Source organism: Coregonus clupeaformis, chromosome 11, assembly GCF_020615455.1.
Source record: "Coregonus clupeaformis isolate EN_2021a chromosome 11, ASM2061545v1, whole genome shotgun sequence".
Taxonomy (NCBI): Eukaryota; Metazoa; Chordata; class Actinopteri; order Salmoniformes; family Salmonidae; genus Coregonus; species Coregonus clupeaformis.
This window is the reverse complement of record NC_059202.1, coordinates 20,312,583-20,339,754: the sequence shown is the minus strand read 5'-3', so window position 1 is coordinate 20,339,754 and position 27,172 is coordinate 20,312,583. Positions and strand designations below refer to the sequence as shown.

Below are 27,172 nucleotides of genomic sequence, written 5' to 3'. Positions count from 1 at the left end.
CACACCTGTATTTGGCGTGTTTTTCCCATTCTTCTCTGCAGATCCTCTCAAGCTCTGTCAGGTTGGATGGGGAGCGTCGCTGCACAGCTATTTTCAGGTCTCTCCAGAGATGTTTGATCGGGTTCAAGTCCGCGCTCTGGCTGGGCCACTCAAGGACATTCCGAGACTTGTCCCGAAGCCACTACTGCGTTGTCTTGGCTGTGTGCTTAGGGTCGTTGTCCTGTTGAAAGGTGAACTCCAAGCAGGCTGTCATGTGCCTTTTACTGAGGTGTGGCTTCCGTCTGGCCACTCTACCATAAAGGCCTGATTGGTGGAGTGTTGCAGAGATGGTTGTCCTTCTGGAAGGTTTTCCCATCTCCACAGAGGAACTGTGGAGCTCCTGTCAGAGTGACCATCGGGTTCTTGATCACCTCCCTGACCAAGGCCCTTCTCCCCCGATTGCTCAGTTTGGCGGGCCGGCCAGCTCTAGGAAGAGTCTGTGGTTCCAAACTTCTCCCATTTAAGAATGATGGCCACTGTGTTCTTGGGGACCTTCAATGCTTCATAAATGTTTTGGTACCCTTCCCCAGAACTGTGCCTCGATACAATCCTGTCACGGAGCTCTAGGGACAATTCCTTCAACCTGACATGCACTGTCAACTGTGGGACCTTATATAGACAGGTGTGTGTGCCTTTCCAAATTATGTTCAGTCAATTGAATTTACCACAGGTGGACTCCAATCAAGTTGTAGAAACATCTCAAGGATGATCAATGGAAACAGGATGAACCTGAGCTCAATTTCGAGTCTCATAGCAAAGGGTTTGAATACTTATGTAAATAAGGTATTTCTGTATTTTTTGTTTAATACATTTGCAAACATTTCTAAAAACCTGTTTTCGCTTTGTCATTATGGGGTATTGTGTGTAGATTGAGAATTATTATTTTTAAAATCCATTTCAGAATAAGGTTGTAACCTAACAAAATGTGGGAAAAGTAAAGGGGTCTGAATACTTTCCGAATCCACTGTATATGGTATCCTTTTTTCATCCCCAGCCAAATGGCAGTTTATGAATATAAATGAAGGCTGTAAAGCGTTATTACTTAATTCATGGGGTTATTACTTAATTCATGGGGTTATTACTTAATTCATGGGGTTATTACTTAATTCATGGGGTTATTACTTAATTCATGGGGTTATTACTTAATTCATGGAGTTATTACTTAATTCATGGGGTTATTACTTAATTCATGGGGTTGTTACTTAATTCATGGGGTTATTACTTAATTCATGGGGTTATTACTTAATTCATGGGGTTATTACTTAATTCATGGGGTTGTTACTTAATTCATGGGGTTATTACTTAATTCATGGGGTTATTACTTAATTCATGGGGTTATTACTTAATTCATGGGGTTGTTACTTAATTCATGGGGTTATTACTTAATTCATGGGGTTATTACTTAATTCATGGGGTTGTTACTTAATTCATGGGGTTATTACTTAATTCATGGGGTTATTACTTTATTCATGGGGTTATTACTTTATTCATGGGGTTATTACTTTATTCATGGGGTTATTACTTAATTCATGGGGTTTATTATTATCCTTTTCCCCTTCTCTTGTTTCGGAGCCTCCATTGTAGCAGGGACACCGTTATGTGAGGGAGAGGGACCCATGTTTACCACTGCAGGGGAAGCTGTTGTATTTTAAACTGAGAGCACTTTCTGGGAAAAAGGTCCTAAACAGATGAGTTGTTAGTGGTGAAATGTCAAACAGTTTTGGACATGGCGCCGTAGAACACTCCCAGTTTCCATGGCTACATGTCAACAGTGTTAACCTGTAGGGTACACTGTTATTACTGGAGTCTGCCAGTACATGTCATAACATTACATACCCTCTATGAGTTAATGTCAATGCATACCATCGACTCTATGAAAGGAAGTTATTTTAGCCATTGATTTCTTTCAGAATACGATGTGTTTAGCTACATTACATGCTATGCTAATTCTATGCCTCGTTGTCCTTCATGTTTTGGTGTGGCCATATAGCATGTCATTGTCATTATACACACCTAGTGCACCTACAGACCAGACATATGCGCGGCCATTGACACGTACACTACCAGTAAAAAGTTTGGACACACCTACTTATTCAAGGGTTTTTCTTTATATAAGACATCAAAACTATGAAATAACACATATGGAATCATATAGTAACCAAAAAAGTGTTAAATAAATCAAAATATATTTTATATTTGAGATTCTTCAAATAGCCACCCTTTGCCTTGATGACAGCTTTGCACAATCTTGGCATTCTCTTAACCAGCTTCATGAGGTAGTCACCTGGAATGCATTTCAATTAACAGGTGTGCCTTCTTAAAATATAATTTGTGGAATTTCTTTCCTTCTAAATTCGTTTGAGCCAATCAGTTGTGTTGTGACAAGGTAGGGGTGTATACAGAAGATAGCCCTATTTGGTAAAAGACCAAGTCCATATTATGGCAAGAACAGCTCAAATAAGCAAAGAGAAATAACAGTCCATCATTACTTTAAGACATGAAGGTCAGTCAATCCGGAAAATTTCAAGAACTGTGAAAGTGCAGTAGCAAAAACCATCAAACGCTATGATGAAACTGGCTCTCATGAGGACCGCCACAGGAAAGGAAGACCCAGAGTTACCTCTGCTGCAGAGGATAAGTTCATTAGTTACCAGCCTCAGAAATTGCAGCCCAAATAAATGCTTCACAGAGTTCAAGTCACACACACATCTCAACATCAACTGTTCAGAGGGTACTGTGGTAATCAAGCCTTCATGGTCGAATTGCTGCAAAGAAACCACTAGTAAAGGACACCAATAAGAAGAAGAGACTTGCTTGGGCCAATAAACACGAGCAATGGACATTAGACCGGTGGAAATGTGTCCTTTGGTCTGGAGTCCAAATTGGAGATTTTTGGTTCCAACCGCTGTGTCTTTGTGAGACGCGGTGTGGGTGAACGGATGATCTCCACATGTGTATTTCCCACCGTAAAGCATGGAGGAGGAGGTGTTATGGTGTGGGGGTGCTTTGCTGGTGACACTGTCTGCAATTCATTTAGAATTCATGACACACTTAACCAGCATGCCTACCACAGCATTCTGCAGCGATACGCCATCCCATCTGGTTTGGACTTAGTGGGACTATCATTTGTTTTTCAACAGGACAATGACCCAACACACCTCCGGGCTGTGTAAGGGCTATTTGACCAAGAAGGAGAGTGATGGAGTGCTGCATCAGATGACCTGGCCTCCACAATCCCCCGACCTCAACCCAATTGAGATGGTTTTGGATGAGTCGGACGGCAGAGTGAAGGAAAAGCAGCCAATAAGGGCGGCAGGTAGCTTAGTGGTTTAGAGTGTTGTGCCAGTAACCGAAAGGTCGCTGGTTCTAATCCCCGAGCCGACTAGTTGAAAAATCTGTCTGTGCCCTTGAGCAAGGCACGTAACCCTAATTGCTCCTGTAAGTCTCTCTGGATAAGAGTGTCTGCTAAATGACAACAACAAAAAAGAAAGTGCTCAGCATATGTGGGAACTCCTTCAAGACTGTTGGAAAAGGGTGGCTACTCTGAAGAATCTCAAATATAAAATATATTTTGATTTGTTTAACACTTTTTTGGTTACTACATGATTCCATATGTGTTATTTCATAGTTTTGATGTCTTCACTATTATTCTACAATGTAAAAATATAGAAAAACCTTTGAATGAGTAGGTGTGTCCAAACTTTTGACTGGTAGTGTATATAACAACACACTTACTCCCTGCCCCGAAGTGATGTCGGCTACAGTAGAGTTTAATCCCTCCCATTATCCCAGTAGGCCTATCCCAGGTGATGGAGTTGGATTGAGGGCAGAGGCGTTGGGGACCGTACGGAGATAGCTACTACAGCATGGATACAGTATGGAGATAGCTACTATAGTATGGATACAGTATGGAGATAGCTACTATAGTATGGAGATAGCTACTATAGTATGGAGATAGCTACTGTAGTATGGAGATGGCTACTATAGTATGGAGATGGCTACTATAGTATGGAGATAACTACTATAGTATGGAGATGGCTACTATAGTATGGAGATGGCTACTGTAGTATGGAGATGGCTACTATAGTATGGAGATGGCTACTATCGTATGGAGATGGCTACTATAGTATGGAGATGGCTACTATAGTATGGAGATGGCTACTATAGTATGGAGATGGCTACTATAGTATGGCGATGGCTACTATAGTATGGCGATGGCTACTATAGTATGGAGATGGCTACTATAGTATGGAGATGGCTACTATAGTATGGAGATGGCTACTATAGTATGGAGATGGCTACTATAGTATGGAGATGGCTACTATAGCATGGAGATGGCTACTATAGCATGGAGATGGCTACTATAGTATGGAGATGGCTACTATAGCATGGAGATGGCTACTATAGTATGGAGATGGCTACTATAGTATGGAGATGGCTACTATAGTATGGAGATGGCTACTATAGTATGGAGATGGCTACTATAGTATGGAGATGGCTACTATAGTATGGAGATGGCTACTATAGTATGGAGATGGCTACTATAGTATGGAGATGGCTACTATAGTATGGAGATGGCTACTATAGTATGGAGATAGCTACTATAGTATGGAGATAACTACTATAGTATGGAGATGGCTACTATAGTATGGAGATGGCTACTATAGCATGGAGATGGCTACTATAGTATGGAGATGGCTACTATAGTATGGAGATGGCTACTATAGTATGGAGATGGCTACTATAGTATGGATACAGTATGGAGATGGCTACTATAGTATGGATACAGTATGGAGATGGCTACTATAGTATGGAGATGGCTACTATAGTATGGAGATGGCTACTATAGTATGGAGATGGCTACTATAGTATGGAGATGGCTACTATAGTATGGAGATAGCTACTATAGTATGGAGATGGCTACTATAGTATGGAGATGGCTACTATAGTATGGAGATGGCTACTATAGCATGGAGATGGCTACTATAGTATGGAGATGGCTACTATAGTATGGAGATGGCTACTATAGTATGGGAGATGGCTACTATAGTATGGAGATGGCTACTATAGTATGGAGATGGCTACTATAGTATGGAGATGGCTACTATAGTATGGAGATGGCTACTATAGTATGGAGATGGCTACTATAGTATGGAGATGGCTACTATAGTATGGAGATGGCTACTATAGTATGGAGATAGCTACTGTCTGAGCCTGTGGCGTCAGAGGGCTGCACATTTAATAAAGCACCGCTGTTCTGTGGTGGTCCAAGTGTTTTATGTGGGCCGGCTGAACACACACTGATCCATAGGAACCACACACACACACTGATCCATAGGAACCACACACACACTGATCCATAGGAACCACACAAACTGAACACAAATATTTTGTCTCCCGCAGGTCCTTAATGCCCAGAAGGCCGGGTACAAGTCGGCCATTGTTCACAACGTGGACTCTGATGACCTAATCAGCATGGGATCCAATGATCGTAAGTTTCCCCCCTCTGACAATCCTCCTCCACTGCACCAACACACACACACAAACGTGCAGCTCAACTACACACAGTTGTCTGCTCCTTTTGGGGAGTAGTAGAGTAGATGAAGCTTTGATTCCCAAACCTCGGACCTAGAGGAGAATTAGGACTGGCTGGGAGCTGGAGCTGCAGCATCCATAGCACCGCGTCCGACTCGTAATGTCGTTGTGGAGGAATGTAGTGCCATGGTTTGCAGTACGTCTCCAAACGGTTCAACCCCGTCCAAGTGGATCGCTTGGCCCTAGCTACCATCACATGAAGGAGTTGTTGGGAGAAGGGATGGAGGGAGGGGATATCTGTTTCTCTTTTCTCAACTGCTTTTTCTTCACATCATCTGCTGCTTGTGTGTCCCCCCCCCCGTCCCCCCCCCGTCTCCTCCGTCTCTCACTCCGGGGCGTATGACAACGTATCATGAATAATGGTGACAGCTCCTCATGCTGGTAACCGTCTAGAACGGATCATCCAGTCGGATGGCTTCTTTTCAAACGTTGGGCAGTGAGCCATTTCTGACACCGGGGTTCGGTGGGCCCTGACAACTAGTAATATGCCCACAATATGCCCACAGTCGCGCATGAGCAGAATACTAAATGACAGTGGCACAAGTGGGTATCAGCCTGGATCCCATAGACAAGGAAAACTATCCCATCTGAAAACTATCCCATCTGAAAACTATCCCATCTGAAAACTATCCCATCTGAAAACTATCCCATCTGAAAACTATCCCATCTGAAAACTATCCCATCTGAAAACTATCCCATCTGAAAACCACCCCATCTGAAAACTATCCCATCTGAAAACTATCCCATCTGAAAACTATCCCATCTGAAAACTATCCCATCTGAAAACCACCCCATCTGAAAACCACCCCATCTGAAAACCACCCCATCTGAAAACCACCCCATCTGAAAACCACCCCATCTGAAAACCACCCCATCTGAAAACCACCCCATCTGAAAACCACCCCATCTGAAAACCACCCCATCTGACAACCTTAAAGATCTGGGGTTCCTCATGGTTATGGTCTGTCTAAGTAAATGTTTTCAGGAAACGCATAGACGTTGAACTGTAGTGCTTTGGCTTGATGTACAGCAAACACAGCCTTCTTTCTGTCTCAGTGTCTTTCCCCAATAGCTGACTCGTATCTTCGTGTTTCCTTCAAACGTAATGTTATTTAATGATGGTCTAGTGTTATTTCATTATGGTCTAGTGTTATTTTATGCTGGACATCAATATGTGGCCACTTCATGTGTATAAATAGCTTTCTCCCTTCCTTTCCCATTTAGTGGCTATTTTGAAGCAGATCGACATTCCATCGGTGTTTGTGAGCGAAGAGACTGCCAACTCCCTGAAAGAGGACTACACATATGACAAGGGGTGAGTCGGGGACCAAAATTGAATTTCCATGTCTATCAACATCAAGGCTAATTCAAGCCTTAGACATTTAGAGGCACTTTAACTGGCTCTCTTAAGAATGATTATCCACATAAATCTGTCAGTGTCATGTCGTTAAATAATATATTTATTTATTCAATGAATTCAGTGGAAAGACAACATAAACCCGGATTGTGTTGAAGTATATTTCTATCTTTGTGTTATATTGTTATGTCATAATGTATTGACTTGCTGGCTTCATAAAGCAGAGGATCTGCCTCACGACGTGTCATCACTTTCCCAGCGCTCTGCCGAGAACCGTGAATTATCTGGGAATTAAAACGTCTCGTGTTCCTCAGAAATAGCTGACTATATAGGCAGACTACCATGCTGTCACTAATTAACCTCATTCTCCTCCTTGATATCAATCCTGCATTCTGGTTAGTATCACTTTTAACCAGGTATACTATAATAGTACATAGGGGCCAATCCCCAGTCATTTGCCTGGAAATATTGCATTGTTGTCTAGCAACGTTAACTGAATTAGCCTACATGTATTTGGGCAATGAGGATGACATTGAGTGACGATAATGGGTCTTATAGCCCCATAACCCATTATTTCAGTGTGAAACCACATTAGACAGATGGAGGGATTTTTATTTTGTTTTGTGACGGGTCGTCATGCTGTGTAAAATGTAAATGAGTCGCCTTGTGTGACACACTAGAGATGATGGGGCTGTACCGAAACGCTCCAATTTACATTTTACATTTTAGTCATTTAGCAGACGCTCTTATCCAGAGCGACTTACAGTTAGTGAGTGCATACATTTTTCATACAATCATAACGACTCCTTTTTAGGTCAATATGACTGTGTCCCAAATGGAACCATATTCCTTATATAGTGCACTACGTAGGGAAGTGTACTTTATAAGGAATAGGGTGCCATTTGGAACTCAAAGCTATTATTCGGAGTGTCTTATTGTCAGTTATAAACACTCTTGACTATATCTCCATAATGGCTCTTGTTGTTGTTGTTGTTGTTCTGCAGGGGTCATGTGGTGCTCATTCCAGACTTCAGCCTGCCCCTGGAATACTACCTGATCCCCTTCCTCATCACCGTGGGAATCTGCCTCGTCCTCGTGGTCGTTTTCATGGTAGGCTTCAAATACACTGGAGAGTATATTCATTAGTGTGATGGAGTCAATGGTGGCATCGCAGATCTGGCAACGTCAGTAGTAGGGAGTCTTCTAGAAAGTTCTGGTCTGAGGGCACTAGGCATAGGGCTGGCGACGATATCATCAAGTTAGGACAAATAACAGAGCGCGTGCTCATTCGATTTTTTTTTTTTCTTGATAACTCAAAACGTTATTACGAGAAGAAGAACCAGTTACCCAAGTCATCCCATTTCCTACAGAATTGACCCAAGAACATTGATTCATGTAATTCTGCTAAATGCCTATACAAATTTTGCTTTAGTACTGGTTGGGGAATTATTCAACTGCAGAGAATTCGTATAATTTGGAAATAACTGTCAATCAAATGGTGACATTAGACTTTTGGCAAGAGGATGCATGGTTCAAGTACAAGGGCGTTGTTTGGTTCAGAAATACTTTTGGAGATTTCAACAGGATTTCCAGTGAGGTTAAGGGGCTTATAACTCCCTAACTGACTGTTTTACTTTTCCCTCCTCGCTCAGATCACCAAGTTTGTCCAGGACAGACACAGGGCTCGGAGAAGCCGTCTACGCAAGGACCAGCTGAAGAAACTCCTCATTCACAAGTACAAGAAAGGTATGAAGGCAGAAATAGCTATCAACATAGAAATATTTTTTATTTTATTTTATTTTTTGGGGGGGGGGGTAGATCAGCTTAATATTGACATGAACATTGACATTGACATTAACATTGAGAAGTGAGATGGGCCGATAGTTTTGTGTTTGGTTCATAAGCGTTGATGGCCACTCCCCTCCTGTGGTGTAATGCCCTGATCTTTTTAAATCTGTGAATTGTTGTAGTAATGTCTGTTAGGGAAGTATTGGACCCCCTTATGTTTTTCTCACTTTGTGTTAATGTATGAATTACTGTTAAAGCTGCTTCAACACAGTTGCCACCGCTGAGGGAGTATCTGTTTACATGGGGATTTGACATGGGAGAACAAAGAGTCTTCAAATAGTTTTGTGTCAGTTTGTTTGCCTGCCTATGTATGCGTCAACAACACAAAGATTGAAACCTGGCTTTATGATCGGAAAGCACACTTACCCTTGTATGAGGTCATTAATCTATTGACCTTCGTCCTCAATGAACAGTTGACCCTAAACGCAGGTGTAGCATCAGCTCATCCTAACCTTCGACCCAGATGAGAGAACTCCAAACTGACCTTAGATCTCCACCGGCTCTAGCCACACTATGCCTTGTGTCATGTGACTGGAACACGATGAGGGTGACGTTATGAACGACTTATGAAATAATGAGATTAGCCAGGCCGTCATTGTAAATAAGAATTGGTTCTTAATTGACCTTTTCTGGTCAAATGAAGGTAAAGAATATATATATAAAACATACAGCTTGATTTTCCACAAAGCCAGCTCCCCAGATTAAGGCTCTTTACTCTTGAGACTAAACAAAGGGCTGAAGGTGTGTAATGCCACTATCTCAGACTGAGACGTCTCAATATAAATACATATTCTGTTTACCTCGGGAGGTATTTTAAACTCCTGAATTGAAACTCCTGGACTTCAGACACTTTCTCCATTTTGTGCTCGTCTCTCTCAGCGCAGGATGCGTTTATAGTCATGCTTTTGCATTGCAAATACTGTTTGTCCGAGATAGTCTGCAAATGTCAGTCCTGAGTAGCATGTTTGCTGCATTCAGTCCTCTTTTCACACTGGGAAGGAGTTTAGAGGCCCCTGCCGGTTTGGGGTGGGAAGCCATTCAAAATCTGCTGTGCAGGGAAAACTGAGGAGATTTAGGCTGAGTCTGGGTGGCGCATACTAAATAGCCCTCTATAATGGGGGTATGGCAAGACTCCTCCCTCTAGCTGGCAGTAGCAGATGCATGTGCTCTGTGGAGAGGCAAACAGACGACACACACAAACGGAAAACAGTGTGTTGGATGGGCTGTGTGTGGCTGTGCGACAGCCCTTGTCTGACTGACTGTTTCCGCGGGCGTTCCAGGGAGTTCAGACGTCCAGGGAATGGTTCCATCTGCGGCAGTTAGCTGGGTCCCTGCTCGCTCTGACAGTGTTTGGCGATACAAAGCGGGGACACCAAATCTCTACCTAATCACCCTTTAATGCACTCCGGATCCCGCAAGCATCGCACAGAAAGGGCCCGCAGGAAGGAAGGCCTATAGCTCGCCGTTTTTCTGGAGTGTTTAAGTAGTGGCAGGTAAGGGGAGAGAAGGGAGTGTCGTCAACGACAGAGATTGGACTGTTTTGTATTTAAAGCTGTGATCCTGAGGGTTTTTCTCGCTGCTGATTGGCCAGTTAGGCCTGAGGGAGAGTATGCCAATATTGTTAGTTGTTCCTGATAGGCCGGCGTGGGTTTGCCAGCTTGGTGCCATTTCAACATGGAAGGTGAGTAGCTGGATAGCTAGGCTAGCAGTGCTGTGTTCCGGGATGGAATGGCATCCTAGATTCACACTCGTCCGTGGCCGAGCCTTGCAGCCGCCCCGTACATCTCTCTATATGGGGCGACTGATTTAATCACAGAGCCTTACCAGCTGCCCCATACATCTCTCTATATGGGGCGACTGATGAATCACGGAGACTTACCAGCCGCCCCATACATCTCTCTATATGGGGCGACTGATGAATCACGGAGACTTACCAGCCGCCCCATACATCTCTCTATATGGGGCGACTGATGAATCACGGAGCCTTACCAGACGCCCCATACATCTCTCTATATGGGGCGACTGATGAATCACGGAGCCTTACCAGCCGCCCCATACATCTCTCTATATGGGGCGACTGATGAATCACGGAGCCTTACCAGCCGCCCCATACATCTCTCTATATGGGGCGACTGATGAATCACGGAGACTACCAGGCCACCCCATACATCTCTCTATATGGGGCGACTGATGAATCACGGAGACTTACCAGCCGCCCCCTACATCTCTCTCTATATGGGGGCGACTGATGAATCACGGAGCCTTACCAGCCGCCCCATACATCTCTCTATATGGGGCGACTGATGAATCACGGAGACTTACCAGCCGCCCCATACATCTCTCTATATGGGGCGACTGATGAATCACGGAGACTTACCAGCCGCCCCATACATCTCTCTCTATATGGGGCGACTGATGAATCACGGAGACTTACCAGCCGCCCCATACATCTCTCTCTATATGGGGCGACTGATGAATCACGGAGACTTACCAGCCGCCCCATACATCTCTCTCTATATGGGGCGACTGATGAATCACGGAGACTTACCAGCCGCCCCATACATCTCTCTCTATATGGGGCGACTGATGAATCACGGAGACTTACCAGCCGCCCCATACATCTCTCTCTATATGGGGCGACGGATGAATCACGGAGACTTACCAGCCGCCCCATACATCTCTCTATATGGGGCGACTGATGAATCACGGAGACTTACCAGCCGCCCCATACATCTCTCTCTATATGGGGCGACTGATGAATCACGGAGACTTACCAGCCGCCCCCATACATCTCTCTCTATATGGGGCGACTGATGAATCACGGAGCCTTACCAGCCGCCCCATACATCTCTCTCTATATGGGGCGACTGATGAATCACGGAGACTTACCAGCCGCCCCATACATCTCTCTATATGGGGCGACTGATGAATCACGGAGACTTACCAGCCGCCCCATACATCTCTCTCTATATGGGGCGACTGATGAATCACGGAGACTTACCAGCCGCCCCATACATCTCTCTATATGGGGCGACTGGTGAATCACGGAGACTTACCAGCCGCCCCATACATCTCTCTATATGGGGCGACTGATGAATCACGGAGACTTACATCTTAGTGCTTATTGTTTACATGAATATAGCTGATCTTTATACCTTTTTATACGCAACTCAGCTCTCACGTTCTCCAGCCCGGGGTATTTTTAGCCGTCCCTAACACCACTCTGTGACAGCAGAGTTCTTCGGGTCTTGGCTGGCTTTCTGGCCGTCTGCTGCGATGTGGTAATGATGCCTAATGGTGCCCTCTGCCACCCACCTCCTTCCCCCTCAGCTAAACCTGATGCCTGCTGAGTCCGGTCTCTAGGATTTTAACCTGCAGTAAGTGGATGGGGATTTGTTTTAGCAGGCTGTGTGATACTGTGATGCCGTCTGTCTGTTTTGAATGTTTTTTTGGGGCCTGGTCCTCATTGGAACTGTGTGTGTGTGTGTGTGTGTGTGTGTGTGTTCGTGCGTGCGTGGACAACTGAAAGAGAAGGCCTGTCACTAAGGGCTTTGGATTGGAACCAGTCTGTGCACACTGCAATATAAAAATGTTAATTGAAGATGGGAACCACGCGCCACAATGATTTAATCACATCTCCCACAACTATGGAGGACTAAAAGTGCCACAATTAAATAAATAAATACACCATTAAATAATTACTTAAATGTGTCATTAATTAATTAAATGTGTCATTAATTAATTAAAATTAGAATTAAATACATAAATGTGTAATTAAATGTATCATTAATTAATTCAAATACCGATTCATTTTATGTAAAATACATATATAATTATTTCACTATTTACATTTACATTTCATGATCCTGCATTGCAGTGATTCATGAATTACTTAAAACTGTCAAACTGACCCATCAAAGTCAGTGGGCGGGGCTAACGCGAATCTAGTCTGATCCATTGCTTTGGTCTGAAGTAGAGTAGGCCAACCTGGATAGAGACAATGGAGGATCTCCGTGAACTTTCCAGGGAGTTGGTTAGAGACATTTTAAACTTAGCAGAGGATGTAGAAGCAGGACCTGCTGACCCAGAGCATGTAGCTAGTAAAGCAGAGGAACTTATTGAAGTTGTTGGAGTCATTTCCGCACTTTCCGACGAAGATATCGACCACAGAGTGATTGCAAATCAAGAAGAAGTTGTCCACCGCTTCTCTGGTACCAGGGCACTTCAGGCCCAACACACACAGGGACCGGGGCGTTTGGCGTTTGACATACCGAGTGCAGTTCTGGAGCATCAACTTCTTTGTGGAGTTCCCGCAGTTCAAATTGCAGCGATGTTCGGTGTGTCAAAGAGGACCATCAGGAGGCGCATGCAACAATACAGTTTAAGGTATTTACACTAAATTCATGAGTTTTCTGTTTATGAATTGCAGCTCTCATACACTCGGAAAGAATATGACGTTTAAGGTAACATTACTTGATGTTGTGTTTTTCTTGTTTGTACAGAAAGACAGATCTCTATTCAGCTGTGAATGATGAGGAGTTAGACCGTATTGTAAGTGAAATTCACAGAAGTCATCCAAACACCGGCTACAAGCTAATGCGTGGTCACCTGAATGCAAGAGGTGTGCATGTTCCAAGTGAGTAGATAATAATATGGGCATTATTTAAATGTATTTTTAATTTGGAGCTCTGCCCCTTTGAAAGGTGAAGGAAGCCCGCTTATGGAAAGACATCGCCTCTGAGATGTAGAATGTGATGGTGCTAAATGTGATACTTTAAATGAAACATTTACTATAGATTATTGTCTCTTTAAAATCTCCCGAGCTTTTAAAGATCAACCTGTGAGCTGTAGTTTCTACAGTGCATACTATGCAAAGCTGTATTATTTAAAAAAAACTGAATAAGTAACATTTCATTTCTCACTGCCTTGGTGACCAAAAATAACAATCTTGTGTAAGGACATGTCAAACTAGTTTTAAGTACAAGACTGATTATGCTTGTCATCCATTCAGGTTCCTGAAGAATATGGGATCGATTGGAACGGACCTCACTGCCTTCATCGAGGCACTGTGTCAGTCCCCGAGGTTCAGCTGGCCCGTGAGCTCTCAGATGAAGAGGTTGCAATTTTGCCAGCTCCAGGAGTTTCTGTTACTGATGCACTTAGACTATATGTAGAGACTGTGGAAGTGTTATCAAGAATCTTAGACTGATGTCCAACCCATGTTTTTATTTGTTGTGTTAGAACAAGCAAGGAAAAACTGAAAGTTTACTTTCCTTTTAAAAGAAAGGAAAAAAAGCTGTTTCTTTGAAGCTTCCTGTCTCATTATGGTCCACAGAATGACTAACATGAATGCTGTACTGTTAGCACTGAAGGTGCAGAACAGTTTGATTTTAGTAAATGGAAGAAAAAAGTCAACTACTGCACAGTGTGTTAATGTTTTCAAAGACACTGAACTTGTGTCAATTCATCTGAACTGTGTATGCATTGACATTAGGGCTGGGCAATATGGAGAAAATCAAATATCACATTTTTGACCTAACACCTTGATGTCGATATTGCAACGATATTGTAAGGTTGACAATTGGTGCATTCACAAAATATCTTCCACATTTAGATTTCGGATAAATAACTATCATATTGTGGATATAATGACTAAGTGGTAAAAGGCAAATAATAGAACAGCTAGAACAGTCTGGTAAGTTCAGAAAATGACATCACTTTACTGTAATGCAGCCTTTGAAACCAGGAAAAGACTAAACTTACCATGTAACGATATTACACTTCTTCAAAATCTAATGGTGCTTTTCCATTACATGGTACCTACTCGCCTCGCCTCGCCTTTTTTGGTTTTCCATTACGAAAAAAGTACCTGGTACCTGCTAACATATACTTTTTTAGCATCTGCTCAGTCGAGGTTCCGTTGCAATGAAAGTTCTGTTTAACCGTGTAACTAAACCAACGTAGAGGTGAATAGCGCCACCCTGTGTATTGGAATGTGTTCAGTAGCTCTGCATCAATCCATTATCCGGAATTGATTTGTCTTGGCTTGATGCAGAGGGTAACCAATCAGGCGTTAGGTTCCGCCTACCAACTTTTGATGGGTCAGTTTGACAGTTTTAAGTAATTCAGGAAGCACTCCAACGCAGGACCATGAAATGTAAATGTAAATAGTGAAATTATTATATATGTATTTTACATAAAATGAATCGGTATTTGAATTAATTAATGACACATTTAATAACACATTTATGTATTTAATTCTAATTTGAATTAATTAATGACACATTTAAGTAATTATTTAATGGTGTATTTATTTATTTAATTGTGGCACTTTTAGTCCTCCATACACAACTGCCTACAAGTCAGGGACAATTAGAATCAACTTCTCTCTACACTGGCCTCTATGTCCTGTGGCTGTAGGTTAGATGTGTTATCGCCGGTGTTAACAATGCTAATCTAACGGTATCACAACAGATAAAAGGGGAAACCCAGATAGATAGATAGTTCACAGGGGGTATAATTCTGAAGCGTCCGTTTAGAACTTCCAGTCAGCACCAACTATGATGAGAGGAAGTCCGGTGGCAGGAAGAAGGAGCTAGATGAAACTGGGCCGACCTTTTAGCACATTTTCTCCTGGATGAAACATTCTGTTCCCCAAACTAATATCTGTCACGAACAGAGTGTATACGTTCTGTAGACTACCCTTTGCCAAAGTTTCCCAAAATTGCATTGTTAAGGGTGAATTGAGTTATTGCACACACGCTCTTCAGAGAAGGCGTTCCCTAACAGAAATATGCAAATTCATGCTAAAACACAGCAATAGGATCTCGCTAGCTCGTGCTTGGCTCTGCCCACTTCCTTGCTTGTTCTGCCCACTGTTCCTGTTGGAAACTACGCAGATGAACTATCTTTGGTTGGTTACCAGTATCTCTGATATCACATTGGAGTGTTAGCATGCTTAAGCCTTTGTTGTTTTCACTGTCATTCCACGAGACTCATCCCAGAGCAGCGCAGTGTAGCTGATGCAATTACAGTGAGGGGAAAAAAGTATTTGATCCCCTGCTGATTTTGTACGTTTGCCCACTGACAAAGACATGATCAGTCTATAATTTTAATTGTAGGTTTATTTGAACAGTGAGAGACAGAATAACAACAACAAAATCCAGAAAAACGCATGTCAAAAAATGTTATAAATTGATTTGCATTTTAATGAGGGAAATAAGTATTTGACCCCTCTGCAAAACATGACTTAGTACTTGGTGGCAAAACCCTTGTTGGCAATCACAGAGGTCAGATGTTTCTTGTAGTTGGCCACCAGGTTTGCACACATCTCAGGAGGGATTTTGTCCCACACCTCTTTGCAGATCTTCTCCAAGTCATTAAGGTTTCGAGGCTGACGTTTGGCACCTCAAACCTGAGCAGGGGGACCTTGCGGGCGCTGCAGGATTTCAGTCTTTCACGGCGTAGTGTGTTACCAATTGTTTTCTCGGTGACTATGGTCCCAGCTGCCTTGAGATCATTGACAAGATCCTCCCGTGTAGTTCTGGGCTGATTCCTCACCGTTCTCATGATCATTGCAACTCCACGAGGTGAGATCTTGCATGGAGCCCCAGGCCGAGGGAGACTGACAGTTATTTTGTGTTTCTTCCATTTGCGAATAATCGCACCAACTGTTGTCACCTTCTCACCAAGCTGCTTGGCAATGGTCTTGTAGCCCATTCCAGCCTTGTGTAGGTCTGTCTACAATCTTGTCCCTGACATCCTTGGAGAGCTCTTTGGTCTTGGCCATGGTGGCGTGTTTGGAATCTGATTGATTGATTGCTTCTGTGGACAGGTTTATTTTATACAGGTAACAAGCTGAGATTAGGAGCACTCCCTTTAAGAGTGTGCTCGTAATCTCAGCTCGTTACCTGTATAAAAGACACCTGATTGAGAGGGGGTCAAATACTTATTTCCCTCATTAAAATGCAAATCAATTCATAACATTTTTGACATGCGTTTTTCTGGATTGTTTTGTTGTTATTCTGTCTCTCACTGTTCAAATAAACCTACCATTAAAATTATAGACTGATCATTTCTTTGTCAGGGGGCAAACGTACAAAATCATTAGGGGATCAAATACTTTTTCCCCCTCACTGTATACCCCCCGGTGGTGTGAATAAAGCGAGTGTTAATTCCCTTAACTGAGCGATGCATGCTTCTCTGGGCAGCAGGATGACGTGGGGGAGATGCTAGCTGATTAGCCGGCCTAGAGTATTGTATCAGAGGGGTGAGTCTACCCTGCAGTGCTAATGAGGAATTTGGCATGAGAGAGAGAGAGTGGAGGCAGGCGTGGGATGATGTCAGACTTGCATGTCTGGAGATCAGACTCCACAGGCAGAATATACTGTACACGGAGCACAATGAGAGGGGGTCTGAATAGCCTTAGGCGGTACCTGTGTCAATGCAATGTACAATAGCAGCGTAATTGGCACACAATACTAGTATTATGTGAAGCATACAATAATACTAGGCTGATAGTATTACATGTCTAACGTTAGCTAATTCTGGAGTATAGGGCCTAGTACTAGCACTGGTACTGTGCTGTTTTGTACCATGTGTTGATGATAACTATGTTTGCTAGCCTTGTTGTTGTTAGCCCTTGATTAGCTTTTGCATTAGCTTTGATGCTATCCCTAGTTTTAGTTCCTGTGGTCTTCCAAGGAGGCTAATGCAGTTTTATAGCTCTTCAAGTAGTGACTTTGGTGTAGCCTTATTGCTAGCCCGTGCATCATCCATATAAGCTTACCACGTGACTGTGCTTTTTGGCTGGCTTTCCGGCTCTGGTTAAGGCGGAGGGGCCCAGCTGTGTGTGGTTTCGCCACCAGACAAAGAGCAGACACAGAAACCTCAAGACCTGAGACAGCGAAAGACAGGGAAAGCCAGGGAGATTCATTTCCCCTCGCTCCAGTTCACCTTCTAAAACCACTCAACCCAAGATGGTACCTCGTCGCTCCGTGTCTGAGAGGGACCGGGCTCTCCCTCTGACCCCTGCCCTTCGCATCTCTCCCCGGGGCTCTCCGACTGATGAGTCACTGTGTGTGCTCCTCCCCTCCCCCTGCTCTGAGAAAAGACAGTCCGAGACTTTGTGAACAGTGAGGCAGGAGCCTCAAGCCTCTAGAACCTTCTAGCTGTAGGTGGCTGTGCAGATCTGTGCGCGTCACAAGTGTACACACACACACATTGTCGTCTCCTCGCTCTGATTAGTTCAGTAGGGCAGCGTGATTCTTCCTGATATCCAGGAATGCTGGCTGGCTGGCTGGCTGGCTGGAGCAAAATGGAGGACTTGCATTGACATTCTGGCTCTTTTTAAACTACTGGCCCCCCCAAAACCCCTTAAGGGGGCCTCTTCAACACGATGTCAGGTGAGGGTAGTGTTGAAAAGAGCCTGTCGCAATCAGCGATAATGGGATGATAACGTGTTAATCAAACCGTATACAGAGTCTGATTATCATTATCGGCTGAACAGAGAGTCTTCCAAACGTGGTTGAAGGTTTAATGCTGCTGTGTAAGAACGTTATTTTCCTTCTCCGACGACGCGGTCATGCAAGTGAATCCTCCGGTTCCCGCACATGTTGACGTGTGATGTATCTGATGTAAAAAGTGATGTCATCACTACTAATAGTACCCAGTACATTGAGTGGAAAGTTCCAGGAAATGTGAGGAATGTACCCACACCAGCTCATTTGATCAGCCTGAGTAGTTTAATCCCTTGCTTTTGTGAGAAGGGATGACCAGACTGTGAATTCTAGTGGCCTTGAAAAAGACACTGGAAATCAGACCGATCAGATAAGGCCCTCGTAGTAATGTAGATCATGTAGAAATCATCAAATGAAGACTGGAAAATGAACTTGAAGTGAGGCAAGTTAACAAGCTCAATGGAGTACTGAAGACCACAAGTCACACGTGTTTTTGCTTACTTTGCTGTATCAGGTTGTTAAACTGAGCTATAACTCCGAGGAACAGGTCTTAGATGTCACTGTGTTTGTGAATGTGCCTTTTGTGTTATTCAGTATTACATTTACATTTATGTCTTACTTAATACAACTAATAACACACCCTGAGTTTGTGGTGTTGAAGTATTTTTCTGCTTAGTGCTAAACTTCACTCAGAATAGCCCAGCGCCACAGTTTAGCATTTCCTGAGTGTGCTGGACCCATGCCTTTATAAACGCTCCCCTTCTCTCACCCCTCTGTCCAGCACTGGGTTAGAGAGAGCGACGAAGGAAGAGAGACTGGTGGAATTAGAAAAAGAGAGGAAGTGTGACAGAAACAGAGAGAAGAAAGAGAGAGGGGGGTAAAGGAAAGGAAAAAAAAAAGAGGGAGAGATTGAGAGAGAGAGAGAGAGAGAGGGAGAGAGAGAGAGAGAGTGTGACGTTACTGAAGGGGGGAGTTGCCGTGAATCCTCATCCTTATACGGTCACATGCAGTCCTGGCACGGATACTGGGGAGCAGCCAAAACAGGCTCATTTAAAGCTCACATAAACACCGGCCCACATAAACGGCCCCTCCACAGCACTGCACATCCTCCTCCCCACAAGCCAAGTGGAAGGGAAGAATGCTGTGGAATTTGAAAGGGAGTGCATTTAGAATTTCTGGGCTTTTAGAGGGGGCCCAGCGTTTTTTCTGACTTTACCCTAGCCAAGAAGGCCTGAAAAAGGAAATGCGCCTCAGCCCTATTTGGCAGCCACCTACCTGGCAGCCATTTTGGAAAGAGTGAGAACTTAGTATGAAACAAATGTAGGGGAATGACCTGTGTGAGAATGTAGGGGAATGACCTGTGTGAGAATGTAGGGGAATGACCTGTGTGAGAATGTAGGGGAATGACCTGTGTGAGAATGTAGGGGAATGACCTGTGTGAGAATGTAGGGGAATGACCTGCGTGAGAATGTAGGGGAATGACCTGTGTGAGAATGTAGGGGAATGACCTGTGTGAGAATGTAGGGGAATGACCTGTGTGAGAATGTATGGGAATTACCTCCGTGAGAATGTAGGGGAATGACCTGTGTGAGAATGTAGGGGAATTACCTCCGTGAGAATGTAGGGGAATGACCTGCGTGAGAATGTAGGAGAATGACCTGTGTGAGAATGTAGGGGAATGACCTGTGTGAGAATGTAGGGGAATGACCTGTGTGAGAATGTAGGGGAATGACCTGTGTGAGAATGTAGGGGAATGACCTGTGTGAGAATGTAGAGGAATGACCTGTGTTGTGAGAATGTAGGGGAATGACCTGTGTGAGAATGTAGGGGAATGACCTGTGTGAGAATGTAGGGGAATGACCTGTGTGAGAATGTAGGGGAATGACCTGTGTGAGAATGTAGGGGAATGACCTGTGTGAGAATGTAGAGGAATGACCTGTGTGAGAATGTAGGGGAATGACCTGTGTGAGAATGTAGGGGAATGACCTGTGTGAGAATGTAGGGGAATGACCTGTGTGAGAATGTAGGGGAATGACCTGTGTGAGAATGTAGGGGAATGACCTGTGAGTGAAGGTATGAGTCAGTAGTCCAACTCAGCTCGTCATTTAAATAAATGCAGGCAACACAATGTCTTTATAAGGAGGATGTTTCTGTGTTTTGTCCTGCCACTGAGCTGTGTCTTTTTGACCCAGGGGACGTCTACGATGTGTGCGCCATCTGCCTGGATGAGTATGAGGAGGGAGACAAGCTCCGGGTCCTTCCCTGCTCTCACGGTGAGCCTGGCCTGCCATGCACTGTACTCCCTCACACACGCACAACAACCTACTGCCCTCTACCCCCACACACACACAACAACCTACTGCCCTCTACCCCCCACACACACACCCCCAACAACCTACTGCCCTCTACCCCCCCACACACCCAACAACCTACTGCCCTCTACCCCCACACACCCAACAACCTACTGCCCTCTACCCCCACACACACACAACAACCTACTGCCCTCTACCCCCACACACACACAACAACCTACTGCCCTCTACCCCCACACACCCAACAACCTACTGCCCTCTACCCCCACACACACCCAACAACCTACTGCCCTCTACCCCCCACACACGCAACAACCTACTGCCCTCTACCCCCCCCCCACACCCAACAACCTACTGCCCTCTACCCCCCCACACACCCAACAACCTACTGCCCTCTACCCCCCACACACCCAACAACCTACTGCCCTCTACCCCCCCACACACACACAACAACCTACTGCCCTCTGCCCCCACACACACACCCAACAACCTACTGCCCTCTACCCCCACACACGCAACAACCTACTGCCCTCTACCCCCCCCACACCCAACAACCTACTGCCCTCTACCCCCACACACACACCCAACAACCTACTGCCCTCTACCCCCCACACACCCAACAACCTACTGCCCTCTACCCCCCCACACACGCAACAACCTACTGCCCTCTACCCCCCCCACACCCAACAACCTACTGCCCTCTACCCCCCACACACCCAACAACCTACTGCCCTCTACCCCCACACACCCAACAACCTACTGCCCTCTACCCCCCCACACACACAACAACCTACTGCCCTCTACCCCCACACACCCAATAACCTACTGCCCTCTACCCCCCACACACACACAACAACCTACTGCCCTCTACCCCCCACACCCAACAACCTACTGCCCTCTGCCCCCACACACACACCCAACAACCTACTGCCCTCTACCCCCCCACACACACCCAACAACCTACTGCCCTCTGCCCCCACACACACACCCAACAACCTACTGCCCTCTACCCCCCCACACCCAACAACCTACTGCCCTCTACCCCACACACACACACAAACAACCTACTGCCCTCTACCCCCACACACACCCAACAACCTACTGCCCTCTACCCCCACACACCCAACAACCTACTGCCCTCTACCCCCACACACACCCAACAACCTACTGCCCTCTACCCCCACACACACACAACAACCTACTGCCCTCTACCCCCACACACACACAACAACCTACTGCCCTCTACCCCCACACACACACACAACAACCTACTGCCCTCTACCCCCCCACACACACACAACAACCTACCCCCCCCCCACACACACACAACAACCTACTGCCCTCTACCCCCCCCACACACAACAACCTACTGCCCTCTACCCCCCACACACCCAACAACCTACTGCCCTCTACCCCCTCACACACCCAACAACCTACTGCCCTCTACCCCCTCACACACCCAACAACCTACTGCCCTCTACCCCCCCACACACACAACAACCTACTGCCCTCTACCCCCACACACACACACAACAACCTACTGCCCTCTACCCCCCCACACACACACAACAACCTACTGCCCTCTACCCCCACACACACACACAACAACCTACTGCCCTCTACCCCCCCACACACCCAACAACCTACTGCCCTCTACCCCCTCACACACCCAACAACCTACTGCCCTCTACCCCCTCACACACACAACAACCTACTGCCCTCTACCCCCACACACACAACAACCTACTGCCCTCTACCCCCCCACACACACAACAACCTACTGCCCTCTACCCCCACACACACACACACAACCTACTGCCCTCTACCCCCACACACACACAACAACCTACTGCCCTCTACCCCCACACACACCCAACAACATACTGCCCTCTACCCCCCACACACACAACAACCTACTGCCCTCTACCCCCCACACACACACAACAACCTACTGCCCTCTACCCCCACACACACACACAACAACCTACTGCCCTCTACCCCCCACACACCCAACAACCTACTGCCCTCTACTCCCCCACACACCCAACAACCTACTGCCCTCTACTCCCTCACACACCCAACAACCTACTGCCCTCTACTCCCTCACACACCCAACAACCTACTGCCCTCTACCCCCCCACACACACAACAACCTACTGCCCTCTACCCCCACACACACCCAACAACCTACTGCCCTCTACTCCCTCACACACCCAACAACCTACTGCCCTCTACCCCCCACACACACAACAACCTACTGCCCTCTACCCCCCCACACACCCAACAACCTACTGCCCTCTACTCCCTCACACACCCAACAACCTACTGCCCTCTACTCCCTCACACACCCAACAACCTACTGCCCTCTACCCCCCCCACACACACAACAACCTACTGCCCTCTACCCCCCCACACACACACAACAACCTACTGCCCTCTACCCCCCACACACACACAACAACCTACTGCCCTCTACCCCCACACACACACACAACAACCTACTGCCCTCTACCCCCCCACACACACAACAACCTACTGCCCTCTACTCCGCACATACACACAACAACCTACTGCCCTCTACCCCCACACACACACACACAACAACCTACTGCCCTCTACCCCCCACACACCCAACAACCTAATGCCCTCTACCCCCACACACAACAACCTACTGCCCTCTACCCCCACACACACACACAACAACCTACTGCCCTCTACCCCCACACACACACACAACAACCTACTGCCCTCTACCCCCCACACACCCAACAACCTACTGCCCTCTACCCCCTCACACACCCAACAACCTACTGCCCTCTACCCCCTCACACACCCAACAACCTACTGCCCTCTACCCCCCCCACACAACAACCTACTGCCTTCTACCCCCACACATAACAACCTACTGCCCTCTACCCCCCCACACAACAACCTACTGCCCTCTACCCCCCCACACACACAACAACCTACTGCCCTCTACCCCCCCACACACACACAACAACCTACTGCCCTCTACCCCCCCCACACACCCAACAACCTACTGCCCTCTCCCCCCCACACACACACAACAACCTACTGCCCTCTCCCCCCACACACACACAACAACCTACTGCCCTCTACCCCCCCACACACACCCAACAACCTACTGCCCTCTACCCCCCCACACAACAACCTACTGCCTTCTACCCCCACACATAACAACCTACTGCCCTCTACCCCCCACACACCCAACAACCTACTGCCCTCTACCCCCACACACCCAACAACCTACTGCCCTCTACCCCCACCACAACAACCTACTGCCTTCTACCCCCCACACATAACAACCTACTGCCCTCTACCCCCCACAACAACCTACTGCCTTCTACCCCCACACACAACAACCTACTGCCCTCTACCCCCCACACACCCAACAACCTACTGCCCTCTACCCCCCCACACCCAACAACCTACTGCCCTCTACCCCCCCACACACCCAACAACCTACTGCCCTCTACCCCCCCACACAACAACCTACTGCCTTCTACCCCCACACATAACAACCTACTGCCCTCTACCCCCCACACACCCAACAACCTACTGCCCTCTACCCCCCACACACACAACAACCTACTGCCCTCTACCCCCCACACAACAACCTACTGCCCTCTACCCCCCCACCCAACAACCTACTGCCCTCTACCCCCCACACACACAACAACCTACTGCCCTCTACCCCCCACACAACAACCTACTGCCTTCTACCCCCACACATAACAACCTACTGCCCTATACCCCCCCCACACCCAACAACCTACTGCCCTCTACCCCCCCACACACACAACAACCTACTGCCCTCTACCCCCACACAACAACCTACTGCCTTCTACCCCCCACACAACAACCTACTGCCTTCTACCCCCACACATAACAACCTACTGCCCTATACCCCCCACACACCCAACAACTTACTGCCCTCTACCCCCCACACACAACAACCTACTGCCCTCTACCCCCCACACACAACAACCTACTGCCCTCTACCCCCACACCCAACAACCTACTGCCCTCTGCCCCCCCACACACACCCAACAACCTACTGCCCTCTACCCCCCACACACAACAACCTACTGCCCTCTACCCCCACACACACACCCAACAACCTACTGCCCTCTACCCCCACACACACACACAACAACCTACTGCCCTCTACCCCCACACACACACAACAACCTACTGCCCTCTACCCCACACACACACAACAACCTACTGCCCTCTACCCCCACACACACAACAACCTACTGCCCTCTACCCCCACACACCCAACAACCTACTGCCCTCTACCCCACACACACACAACAACCTACTGCCCTCTACCCCCCCACACCCAACAACCTACTGCCCTCTGCCCCCCCACACAACAACCTACTGCCCTCTACCCCCCACACACCCAACAACCTACTGCCCTCTACCCCCCACACACCCAACAACCTACTGCCCTCTACCCCCCCACACACACAACAACCTACTGCCCTCTACCCCCCCCCACACACACACACACACTCAACAACCTACTGCCCTCCAGCACCAACACACACACCCACTAGGTCATGTGAATGTGATATCTCAGTGGGAGCACCCCGTGCTGTTCCTGGAACCATGCCCGGCTTCTGCAACATCCCAGAAAATCATCCATTTGGCTCCAGCTCACTTTGCTGCTTCTAATATGAGGCTGGTCTGAGCTCTAAACTGCTTAGAAAACCACACTAGTTCCAGAACGTTGGACGCTGCTCAGCTTTTCGGAACATTTTGAGTAGTAAGAGACCTTTTGCGTTAAAGAGAAGCAAATAATTAATGACTTATTGGGGGGGGAAAGGAAATCAACAGATTTACATTTTAACTCAGGATTACCTTGTACTTTTACCTTTGATTTACAACCCTAGTGATCCGTATCCAGGGCAAAACACCTATATGATGCTGCCTGTGATTGATGACCTTGGGTCGTTTCCCCCTCTCCCTCTCTGTAGCTTACCACAGCAAGTGTGTGGACCCCTGGCTGACCAAGACCAAGAAGACGTGTCCTGTGTGCAAGCAGAAGGTGGTCCCCTCTGCAGGCGACTCCGACTCCGACTCGGAGGGCGACAGTGCGGGTGAGGAGAATGAGGTGTCGGAGAGCACCCCCCTGCTGCGCTCCCTGGCCTCCACCAGCGGCCACTCCTTCGGCACCATGTCGGGTGCCTCGCGCTCCGAGCCTGATCAGGAGTCCTCCGAGTACGAAGACACCAGCGACGACAGCGAGGAGGATGTCACTGTGGAGACGGTCACCGTGGAGACGGTCACCGTGGAGACGGTGGTGGTGCAGCTGCAGGAGCCCCGTCCCGACGACCATGACACGCCTGATTGGTTGGCCTGAGTTGACGGACAGGTCGCCGGTTCCCCCGCCTCTCCCACCCCACTCGCCCTTCTGGCTTGCAGCAGCAGAGACTCACGCTGGAGGCGTGACCGAGACTGTGTGTGTTTAATTTTGACATCCCTGTTTAATAAAAAAAATCATTTTATCTCCCTGTACGTTTCGAATGCAAATCACCATAATAATCCTTTTGTTGTATTTTTAACCTGATTTACTGAGCAGTGTCTGGATGACAAGGAGAGTCATGGCGTGTTTTGGGCTAACCGACGTGGATTTCACAGGAACGTTTCCCTACAGTGGACTGTACTGTCCTCTGGTTAGTCAGTATGGCGTGGTAGTACACTGCAGACATCACCTGACAGCGGTTATACTATTCACTGTGAGAAGGCGCTCAACACCAACTGTGAAGGAATGCGTTGTGTGTGTGTGTGTATATAATGTATAGATCACCATACCTAACATCTTAAAACATGATTTTGTAGCCTGCATATCGGTACGCCTCTGTATCAGAAGGTGAGGAAGCTAAAAAAAATAAGTTCTAATATTGTATATATTCTTGCTGCTTGTATCGAAATATCTTCAAGTACTACGCAGCAGCCTTTTATAAATTGATTGAACTGACCTTTTCCATGTGACTGTATAGAAACGAGGCCATGGGAACAGGGTTTTGCCAATCGGGCTCTAGCCGGAGATAATGGAGCCAGTCGCTCATCTCAGAGTACGATTTGGATGCGACTGATCTGGTACGTTGATATGCAAAGACAAAATGATACCAAACCGTTTGTGGCGCTGCGTTCAGCCAAAGGAAGTTGTTTGTTTGCCCAATGTAATGGGTTTCCCCTCCAGAAGTCATATGTAATACAAGCAGAATTGGTGGGGAGACTGTTCTGTTCAGATAATACCAACGTCTTCGCTGCTCTAGACGTACCAGAGAGATAATTTCCCTGAAATGCAAGACGTCATTGGTGGATAGGTCTTGCAACATGTATTTGGTGTCATATCATTTTAATACTGTAAGTAGGAAGTTCTACAAGTATACTGAACAAAAATATAAAACGCAACATGTAAAGTGTTGGTCCCATGTTTCATAAACTGAAATAAAAAAAATCCCAGATAGTTCATACGCACAAATTTGTTTACGTCCCTGTTAGTGAGCATTTCTCCTTTGCCAAGA

At 46.5% G+C, this 27,172-nt stretch overlaps 1 protein-coding gene across 3 annotated transcripts in view; it reads left to right on the top strand.

Annotated features, from left to right (window-relative positions):
* Positions 1-26,146, top strand: part of LOC121576509 (E3 ubiquitin-protein ligase RNF13) — an 85,399-nt gene extending 59,253 nt beyond the window's left edge. For all 3 annotated transcript variants that reach the window (XM_041889697.2, XM_041889700.2, XM_041889699.2), the window contains exons 5-10: positions 5,443-5,530; positions 6,859-6,949; positions 7,996-8,101; positions 8,644-8,737; positions 20,490-20,570; positions 25,616-26,146. In XM_041889697.2, coding sequence (XP_041745631.2) covers positions 5,443-5,530; positions 6,859-6,949; positions 7,996-8,101; positions 8,644-8,737; positions 20,490-20,570; positions 25,616-26,001 — 846 coding nt within the window. In that variant the 3' untranslated portion in view covers positions 26,002-26,146. The remainder of the gene's footprint in view (positions 1-5,442; positions 5,531-6,858; positions 6,950-7,995; positions 8,102-8,643; positions 8,738-20,489; positions 20,571-25,615) is intronic.
* The last annotated feature ends 1,026 nt before the right edge of the window (positions 26,147-27,172 follow it).